Below are 10,048 nucleotides of genomic sequence, written 5' to 3'. Positions count from 1 at the left end.
TCTAATTGTGGCGGATTCCCTCTCCAGGTATCTTTTCCCATCATGACTGTTTGAAACTCATACTTTCATTTCTCATGTAGTCTTCTGATTTCAGATTAAGTAACAAAGACTGTGTTGTTGTTGGCAAAAGCCTTTAAGGCAGCAGCAGCACTCACATCCTGCAGTAACTCTTCCTCCAACTCCTGCGCCTTGATGCCTTCCTCATTTTACTTTTGGAAGAAGCGTCATAGATTCGTAGTCTTCCAGTTTTGCCTGAGTGAATTATCTCGCTAGCGACCACATAATGCTGACAAGGACAATAATCCCTGTAACCACTGAAGTGCAGGTGCTGCGTAGTGTGAAGTAGATCTGCTGCCTGAATGACTTAGCGAACCCAAAACGTGCTTGTGTTTGATCAACGGTAACATACTATTTGGTTAAAATATACCAAAAGGGATTTATTTTCAGTTCATTTTCATTTATAAAAATACAATTTTTCTGATTGGATTCAGCATTGAAATTCATACATTCATTACACATACAAAGTGTTTCATCAGTCAGCAATCATGTAGTGAAAAAAAAGGCTAAAACAGTCCGATTGGTTGTACAAGGCACATTGTTGGAAACTTCCAACAGAATTGCAAAGGACAAAATCTCCATTTGGTTTAAAGTTTGTTTTCCAAAATGTGTCTGAGGACGGAGCGGTGAGCTCCCTTCCCTTACAGAGTCTTTGAAATGTGATGTTCTGGATGTAGACTCTGTTTATGGAAAGTGAAGTGAAGTGCCTTAAAGTGCAATACCAGTGATGGCCGCTAGGGGCTGGCTCCAAAAAAAGCCTTCCAGCTCTAATAGACTTCAATTTAAAAAGTGACAACTTCTCCCATGAAATACAAAGTCAATGCTTTTTTTTTTTTCTTTTTTTTTTTTGCAGAAGTCATTATGATGTCATTCACTAAAATTCACTGTGTAATCAGTGTTCTGCTGGTCCTTCTCAAAATAAATGAATTAATTAAGGCCTTAAAAAGAGATATGTATGAGGGCGTGCCTGGTTTGATTGACATGCCCGAGGCTCAGTCAGGTTGGTGGTGTAGGTGAGCGGCCACATTGTCCTCCGGTTCTCAGTCAGATGCACCCCTCGCTGCATGGAGGTTTGACCTCATGTGTACACGCTGAAATGTTTAGCAGCTTTTTTTTCCCAGAAGACGCAGAGCTTTCATGGTACCGAGCCGGTCCTGGACGGGGCAACACAACACTGGTACATGTCAGAGCGAGCAGGGGTACTTGGTCCACGGAGGTAGTCTGCCTGTTTCATTGGCCAGTCTTAAGTACCTCTTCCTCAGGAGGAAGGCTGCCGCTTTGGGCTGCCGCTGCCTGCTGAAGATGCCCTTCTTGTTCCCCAGGACACGAGTGACCCCTGCACACACAAGACACATGGACCACATCCTCGTCATGCACAGGACAATTAAAAGCCTTTTCTCAACAGTAACAATGATATTAATATACAGACTAATTAAGATGTAAAGGGAATCCTTTTTTTTTTTTTTTTTTAAGTTAAGCATTATAGTGTGATTAACTGGGAGAAGAAAAATAGAAAGAAATAGCTTTAGCCACAGTGGACTGATTTATCAGTGCAGGTGTTCTGATGTAAACTGGCCCTGACAAAGAAGAAAAAAAGATCTCTGCTTTTCTTTGGGTTGGCTGTGGCTGTGTGCAAGGTGTGCTGCTTAAATCCAAAGCTCCTCCAAAGGCAAAACGGTGCCGTTTCAGTGCGTAAATATATATTAAATATAAATATATTGCAAAAGTTCACTCGGTATACGAACAGCGTTTTATAAACAGGTGCAAATGGTGGAAGTTGTAGTTGTGCAGTTTGTAGTATTTTGCAGCAGCAGCAGTACCTTGTTTAGTCATGAAGTCTGCAAAGTTCCAGATGAGTTCACCAATGACGTACTGCTTCCTCTTCTGGTCGAACACGTCGTGATAGCTCTGCAGGACGGCGTTCTGGTACTCCTCCGTAAACATCACAGGTGGATCCTGGAGAGGGAAGATAAGGTTTGTTGCTTAAGGCTTCAACATGGTTCTGGAAAAATCCAGATCTGTTCGACATGAAGGTTTCCTGCAGTCAGGTGTTTGGATGTGTGTGAAATCTCACTCTGTGAAGCCCCGACACTGCATCTGCTCCGTATTCACTCTGGATGATGGGCTTCTGGTACTTTCCATACCAGTTCTCAAACTGAGTGTTGAGCTGGATAGGGATGACCTCCAGGTGTCCTGAATCTTGGTACCAGGAGAAGTAACTGTTTACACAGATGACGTCTACGTAGGGAGCCTGAGGACAACACAAAAGACAGAGAAGGACATGTCGACACATTCTCCATCTCGTTCAGGACTTCTGTTAAACACAGTTCGATGACCTCAGCATTCTGTAGATTAATTTATCGATTTTGCAGAATTCTTTTGTGAATGTTGTGATCAAAAATGCTTCATTTTAACGCTGCTTTTCTGAATAATTTTGCTGCAATTTGCAAAGTTTAATGTGAATATTTTGTGGTAAAACTGCATGACAGCTGAGCTCGATGAACGGCAGTTGTCAAACTGAGGGACGACCGTGGTGACGGAGGTATAGATGTAGAGGTAGGTCATCTGAGGTGTTCTTAGTGAGGTCACACGGGGCATCAGATCTAATACCGTTTGTTGTACCTTGTTCCTCTCCTCAGAACATTTTGTTTTGCTTGCTGCTCTTAAAAAGCATGACATCTTTTGAATACGCTGTGCATGTTTTTACTTTAATATGCTGTTGCTATTGAAGTGAAGGTTTAGACTCACCCCTTTATCACTTGCATAGTTGATACTGGCTGTGATGTAGGTGATGGGTCGGGTCGGGTCCAGAGATCTGGTACGTTTTATCAAAGTCCTGTAAGAAAAACAAAATGTGGGTGACTGTAAGAGGGTAAATCAATACGTTTCACAACTACTAATTGTGCGCACCGTGACGTGCACAGAGCAGGAGAAAGATGTAATCCTAATGAGTAACTGCTACAAATTGCATCGCCTCATCAACATCAGTTCCTGAAATGCACTCGTTTTTGTGAGCGGTGGACCGGGTGCGTCGGCGATTTCTCTGTGGACATGAGCAGAGGGCACATGTCACACTTTGTATCAAACTCTGGAAATCAGAAACACAGATCCGAACAACGCTTCAGGAGGGCTGCGACAATGAAGCAATGAGACAATGAAGCAATGAGACAATGAGACAATGAGCCTGGAGAGGCGTTCTGAGTGACAGTCAGGTTTCCGAGGGGCAGAACAGATCAGCGCACAACCAGGTGGGTTTTCTTTGACAGTCGTGGGTCTGTGTGCCGTGAATTCATCCCGGGAGGGTCGGAGTGAAACCGCAGAGATCAGCTGAGACGTTCTGAAGCGTCTGATGAAAAACGTTAAGTTCAAATGACCCAAACTGTGGCGACGCGCTCCGGTTCTCTATGACAACTCGCCCGCTCAGAGCACAATCAAAGTGTCTCGTTCACAATCGTAGCTCCTCACCACTCCTGCTCATCGGGTTTGGCTCCCTGTGACTTCTCTCCGTTTCCCAAAAACTTTTATGCCTGCTGTCTGCTAAAGTTTCAGGTGCGTAAAACATCACGGACGCACCCTGAACACTGCTCACACAAACGTGTGGAACTCAGACACGGATGATGATGAGGCGACGAAATTGGTACCAGTTACTCATTAGGATTACATCTTCCTCCTCCTCTGAACTTATTGATTTACCCTCGTAAATTTTAAAATCTTAAAATATAATGGATAACGCAATACTGTATAATTGCTGACAATAAGTGGACTGTCATGTAAAGTAACAGCTTTTTTCTGTTACTGTATAGAAGCAAAGGTTTGTACGCTAGAATTAGGTGTACACTTCTCTACATGCGTAAATAACTTGACTTGGTGGTTAGGAGTTGGCCGGTTGAGTATTTCTACTGAGCTCCAGATGTTCAGGGCAGCTTCCTGACTTCTCTCACTGCATCCCCGTGTATAGTACAGCAAATCTGATGAGTGGACGTATTCACTTCTTCACATCTACAAAGAAAATCACCAGTACTCACTTTAAATAGAGTTCAGCAGGCGGCAGCTCCGCAGCGGGCTCGTTGGCTACTGACCACATGACCACAGAGGGATGGTTCTTGTCCCGGCGTACGAGCTCGTCCATGACGACCAGGTGGTGGGACAGAGAGGCGTTTCCAAAGCTGCGACTACATCGGCAAAAAACTAAATACTCACACTTATACTGAGCTGACTAATAAACCAGATCCATCCGTCAGCTCTGGTTACACACCAGCTCAATTACATTTTAAGTATCTTTCATGAAATTATTTTTCCGATGTATTAAAATCCTTTTTTTTTTGTTTTGTTTTTTTTGCCTTAAAGGGTAAGTTCACATTTTTTCTGATGCTCATGTGTAAGCTGAAAGGTTGCTGTAATAACTCATCTAGTCCATACTGGCTGTAAACTTCTTAACACACATTGAATAAAAGAGATGAAGACAAAATCCACAGTCCTCCTTCAATGCAAAAAGACATGAATATGTTCAGCTGAAGATAATATATGACTTCAGTAGCCTTACGTAGAGTCTAAAGTTACAGTTTTTAATAACAAAATTGAGTATTAAGACTGAGCCTACAGGTGGTAGCTGCTTAAAACACAGAAGAGGTTTGAGCTAAAATGCCGACATGCTCACAATGAGAATGCAAACACGCTGATGTTTAGCAGGTGAGAAACCCTCCTGGATGTTTCCTCCTGCAGTGCAAATCAGACTGAACCTCATCCGGCTGTTTACAATTCATTTAAAATAGTGTAACTTGGCCTAAAGCCAACTTTACATGGACACCTTTTGAGCATCAAACACAACTCAATTTAGTTTTCAACCTCCAGTATAGACACAACTATTTTCAAAACCCTGTTGAGGATGTGCATCTTTTATTTTGCTGTATTTTCCAGGAATTTGTCCTCATTAGACGTGTGTCTTACACAAGTTCACTGTTAGTGGGTGTGTCCTCTCTGCCACGGGGCCAGGGTCTCTCAACATGACTTCTATCTGTGTGGTTTTCAGTAGTTGAGACTGTGCTGTGACTACAGACAGACTAACAGTCATGTATTCATAACTCTTTTCCTGAACCCTAAAACAAAGCCAAAGAGAAGTGAGCGGTGACACTCACATGTCTTTGATGCCCACCCCCGGACACTCGTCTATCACCACGATGCCGTGGCGGTCACACATCTGCAGGATCTCCTCAGCATAGGGGTAGTGGCTGGTGCGGAACGAGTTGGCCCCCAACCACTTCATCAGGTTGAAGTCCTTGACGATCAGAGGCCAGTCCAAACCTTTTCCTCGGATCTGCAACACAACATAAACAGAAAAAGGAGGATTATTGAACCAGATCTACCGTTTTTAGATACTTTTTCCAAACAAACTTAAGGTCTGTTTATTAGAAGTCGTGAATGTTTGAAGAGCCTGAATCTCCCGTGGAGGTTTTGTTTCCCTCTGGCGGTACTCACGTCAGAGTCCTCGTGTTTGTTGACCCCGTGGAAATAGAAAGGCTTGTTGTTGATGAGGAACTGGGAGCTGGTGACCTGGACTGTGCGGATGCCCACTGGTAGAGTATACACATCCTCATATGTCCACTTCCCATCAGCTGCCATTAGCTGAACCTGAATGTTCAAGTGCAGACGTTATAACAGAGATTGTGCCGGCAGCCAGTTGGGAAGTTCATTCCCAGACGAGATAACTACAAAACACACACCTGAAAGCAAAGAAGTGAAAAATCAGGGCATAAAAATAGTTAACAGCAGTTTATCAGCAATGATCAACAGTTCTCTGATGTAACAGTATTATAGTTTAAAACAGCAGCGTCCTGGTCTCATCTGCTGTTATCTCTCATTGTAGATTTCTTTACTGCACATACAGCGTGTTGCTAAAGAGGAGACCAGAACCTCAGCTACCAAAAAATATAAACAATAAAAAAACAAACAAAAAAAAAACAGCTGGAACTTTATTTGTGGGCCCATGTTAATGTCATCTGGTTGCTGGGTAACGTAAGATGACAGAATTACAGCACAGATATAATGGTAGAGTTATGCAGAAAGTCTATGAGCACGTTGTCTTACCTCCATGGAGTAGAGATAACCTGGACTCTCGTGCATCAAATACGGCCACCACAGCTTCACATCTGCCACTTTGAGTACTCCAGATGACTCGCTGGAGGAGGACACAGAGTGACCTTCGTTGTCCATCAGAGTGACCTTCAAGATGGCTGTGGCGGCACCTCGGACGGACACGTCGTACCTCACAACACCTAAAATCAGAGGAAATAGTATTGTCTAATAAATGGATATTAACTATAATATTTTTGTGATATGAATGGAGACAAACAGGTGAAGGGTAAAAAAGGCTAAAACATTGCAGACACACAACCACAGAGGTGTAGGCGCATGCTAATTTCTAGTCATATAAAGTATATTTACATCTGCCTGAAAACTAATTCTAACAACCATTATGGGGTAAAACAACCCGACAAAAAACACATGACAGGAATCAATGGATGCAAAAGCATCAATCATTCATTCTTCACTGCCCCTCAGGTTGAGGCGTGTTGAACACGATATTGTGACCTTTCAGCTTCTATCTGGACTATTTCTAATCTGCATGAATCTCGTCAGTGAATTATTTTGACGTCCAAAATGATGAATTTCTTAGAAAAGTCGCTCCACTGTCTGTGTGACGTAGATGATATTCACTCTGGGATCTTTTTCATACGTCACCTTTTAAAAATGCTTCGGTGCAGGTGAGGATATGAATGTGAGTAAATCAGAGATTCATTGTATTCATTCACCAGTGTCATCCAGGAAGTCAGTCACCACTGTGATGTCATCCACATAGACCTTCGGGGTCGTATACAGCAGCACAGGACGGTGTAACCCAGCATAGTTGAAGAAATCGAAGTCAGTGTTTTGCACAAAAAGCCCATCGGGATACCTGGAGACCGTATTATTATTATTATCATTATTATATTATAATCTCCTTATTATCTGACTACTCACAGAACAGTTAAAGCATCCTGAAAGGAGTCAATTGAAGTGTCACTGCTGACAGGAGTGGAAGTATCCTGAACACTGGAAGCACTGAAAGCTTTTGAAACGCAACCATGACGACAGCTAAACAGTTGGTTCGTGAATATGAGCTGAAAGTAGATGAATTTTTAGTTTTTATTCATCATTATTTTTTAAACGGTTTAAAGTAAAGAAAAACTGACCAGTTTAAGAGTGAGTGCTTCTTTTTTGTTGAACCACTTGAAGTGTGATGAGGAGCTCGAACAATTAGACGACTAGAATAATATAATTCTAGTTGTAATATATTATAATATTATTATAATAACAACTTGTAACGATAGTGATAATTAGTCGTTTCAGTTGTTTTTCCATCCTCCACCTCGACTCCCTGAAGTTTGAAGATTTAATGGTTTTCCTAATTGATCATGTAAAGTAATTGATGATTTCAGCCCACACTAATGTTATAATATGCAACTGTATGAAAAACATAAAACATGAAAATCTTGTAAACAATGTGAAGGACATCTAGGAAACAGAAAAATACAAAAATAAATATAATTGAAGTCTTATGGCTTCTTAAAACTTGGACTTTGTCTATCTTGAAAAACTTCACGAGGAAAACCAAAACATGTCTCAAAGTCTGATTCACCTAAAAGCTCAAAATAACAAATCACTGAAGCAAATTAAGGAAGTTCGGCTTTCTTAGCAATAAGTGTTCAAAACTGAAACTACTGAGGATACTTACCCATCAGGATACCTGCAGACCAAATTATTTACCAATTATCAGACCTTTGCTTTGAGAAATTAAGGGGCATTTTTCCTGATAGTCTTCCCATTAAAACTAAAACTACAGCGGTTACTTGGTGCGGTCGTTCATGTGCTGGATGGTTCCTGGAGGAAGAGTCTCCAGCGTCAGAGTGTTGTTGACAGCGATGGTGATCCTACACGGCATCGTTGGGTTCTTGCGGATTAAACTGCCAATCTCAGCCTCAAAAGGAAGATGGCCTCCTTCATGCTCTGTCACCTTCTCCCCGTTCACCCACTACAAAAGGTAAAGACAACGATGACAAAGATGAAGATGATTTTTTTTTGCTCTTTACTTGAACACTGACTGGAATGATTTGGGAAGACGCACGTTCTACTCACCACTACTGAATAATAGTGAGCACTTCCCACTCTGAGAACCACTCTAGTTCCCTTGTCAGCGACCCAGCGTGCCGGCACCACCACCTCTCGCTCGTACCACACCCAGCCAATGAAATCTCTCAGTGTGATGTCCTGAGTGATGTCGTTGTAGCTGGCGGGGACTGGCATGTCAATCACCGGGCCGCTCTGGGACACGTCAACGTCAGTGAGAAGGCAGTGTGTGGGGACATTATTGTGGCAAAACTATTTACAAAAGTGCGTGAAGTGTTTTGCATTCATTTAAGTATTTCATGTTGTAACTGTATCTCAATCAGTGGGGGGGGGGATCAAACCTGTAAATGTGAATATTAACAAGTCTAGATGCAGATTTACAAACGTATTGAGATGTGTAAATGTGTTACCAGATCAGTAAATGTGTAGACAAATGTGTAAATATGTATATAAATCTGCAATGTTCACATTAACGAGTGTGACCACATTTATAAATCTCTGTCCAGCTCACAGGTCTGTGGACACACGTGTCTCTGAAGTGTTTCCGGTCTACATGCTGACTGCGAGATGTTTGAAGCTTCTGGTTCAGTGTCGAAAATGTTCCCTTTTACAGACCGCACGTGTTTATTTAGACTTTATATCTGTCAAACAAAGTGAGCAGCTTTATTTGGTCGGAAGTCTGTCGGAGTCCTGCTCACCTCTGCCAGTCGACTCTTGTACCAGGACCTCTCGAAGCCCTGGTTCCTGTTGGCGGACTTGTCAGCCCTGAAGTCCCACAGCCCGTTGAGCTCCTTCAGCTCTCTGGAGGAGGACTCCCGGGGGAAGAGCATGCCGGTGTCCAGCGGGACCACCGCGTCAAACACCGCCACCAGACACACAACCCGGACAACCCCGAGCCTGTCGGGGAACAGCATCCTGAAGGTCTCCTCTACAGCCGCTCGGGAACTTTCTTGTTATTGTTAGTCACGTGATTCATTTTGTAGTCACGTGACCGCAGAGCAGCGTGGTCGCTGCTTCCGGAAACTGTCGGAAGTTTACATATTTAAAAGTGAGCCAAGACACAACAACAGGACTTTTTTTTTTTTTTTTTTTTTTTTTACAATTACGTATATATCGTATGTGTGTATTACAAAAAAAGATGAAAGATTATTAAAAGAGAAAGTGTTTCGCATTTATTTTATTATTTTATATTTTTCATCCTAACGTTATTTTCAGCAGACATGGCAGTCAGATTTAATTTTAAGGCCTCGTTGCTAAAATATTAGCCATCAAATGAAAAAATATGTAATGGAAACTTTATTCTATAGCCACAATTATTTTTATATTGATTGGTTTTGTGTCATTCAGCTGCACCACTTTATATTTTACACAAGATGGCGCCAGACACGTTCTGGATCAAAGTAAACTACAGAATGACAAAGTGTTAAAGGACCAGTTCACTGATTTTATGTGTTCAATAGCGCCACCATATCTCCACAGTGGACATTAATAAATTAACATGGTAGAGGCCCCTAGGGCCAAAATTAGCAGTGGGTTCACATAAACCATCTTTCGAAAAGTGGAAAAGCGTGTTAATAGTGCAGTACCCAATTTATAACACCAGTATCGTTTGAGTTGATCAGGTTTTAGTCATTAATACTACCAGACAAGGTTGCATTAAACTTATTCTAAAGCAACTGACCGTTGCCTTGGCCTTTTTTTTCTGTCCAGCCCGGATGTGAATGTGTCTTTCGTTTTCAAAACACAGCAAGATTATCAATTAAGCATTTAATATACAGTGTACTTTTACTTTTGGTTCTTTAAGTCAATTTTGCAGGACTTTAACCTG

General features: G+C 42.0%; 1 protein-coding gene across 1 annotated transcript; it reads right to left on the bottom strand.

Moving 5' to 3' along the window:
* Nucleotides 1-406: 406 nt before the first annotated feature.
* LOC138196653 (beta-glucuronidase-like) lies at nucleotides 407-9,164 on the bottom strand. Its single transcript, XM_069146925.1, has 12 exons — nucleotides 8,919-9,164; nucleotides 8,230-8,415; nucleotides 7,944-8,125; nucleotides 6,867-7,009; nucleotides 6,142-6,329; nucleotides 5,533-5,685; nucleotides 5,193-5,371; nucleotides 4,083-4,229; nucleotides 2,806-2,893; nucleotides 2,132-2,308; nucleotides 1,878-2,013; nucleotides 407-1,393 (listed from the first exon to the last, which is right to left on the bottom strand). The coding sequence occupies exons 1-12, from the start codon at nucleotides 9,132-9,134 to the stop codon at nucleotides 1,242-1,244; spliced, it is 1,947 nt and encodes a 648-aa protein (XP_069003026.1). The 5' UTR covers nucleotides 9,135-9,164; the 3' UTR covers nucleotides 407-1,241.
* Between the last annotated feature and the right edge of the window lie 884 nt (nucleotides 9,165-10,048).

Source organism: Embiotoca jacksoni, unplaced genomic scaffold (assembly GCF_022577435.1).
Source record: "Embiotoca jacksoni isolate LCO1_2020_lvr unplaced genomic scaffold, fEmbJac1.0.p SCAF_13, whole genome shotgun sequence".
Classification (NCBI taxonomy): domain Eukaryota; kingdom Metazoa; phylum Chordata; class Actinopteri; family Embiotocidae; genus Embiotoca; species Embiotoca jacksoni.
The sequence above is the reverse complement of the archived record's forward strand: the minus strand, read 5'-3'. Positions and strand labels throughout refer to the sequence as shown.

Bases quoted from the DNA above. Each gene is read 5' to 3' on its own strand.
- LOC138196653 (XM_069146925.1), bottom strand. From the start codon at position 9,134: ATGCTGTTCCCCGACAGGCTCGGGGTTGTCCGGGTTGTGTGTCTGGTG. The intron at 5,686-6,141 runs GTAAGACAACGT...TTGAACATTCAG, and splicing joins GTTATCTCTACTCCATGGAG to GTTCAGCTAATGGCAGCTGA. The intron at 1,394-1,877 runs GTACTGCTGCTG...TTGTGTGTGCAG, and splicing joins AGACTTCATGACTAAACAAG to GGGTCACTCGTGTCCTGGGG.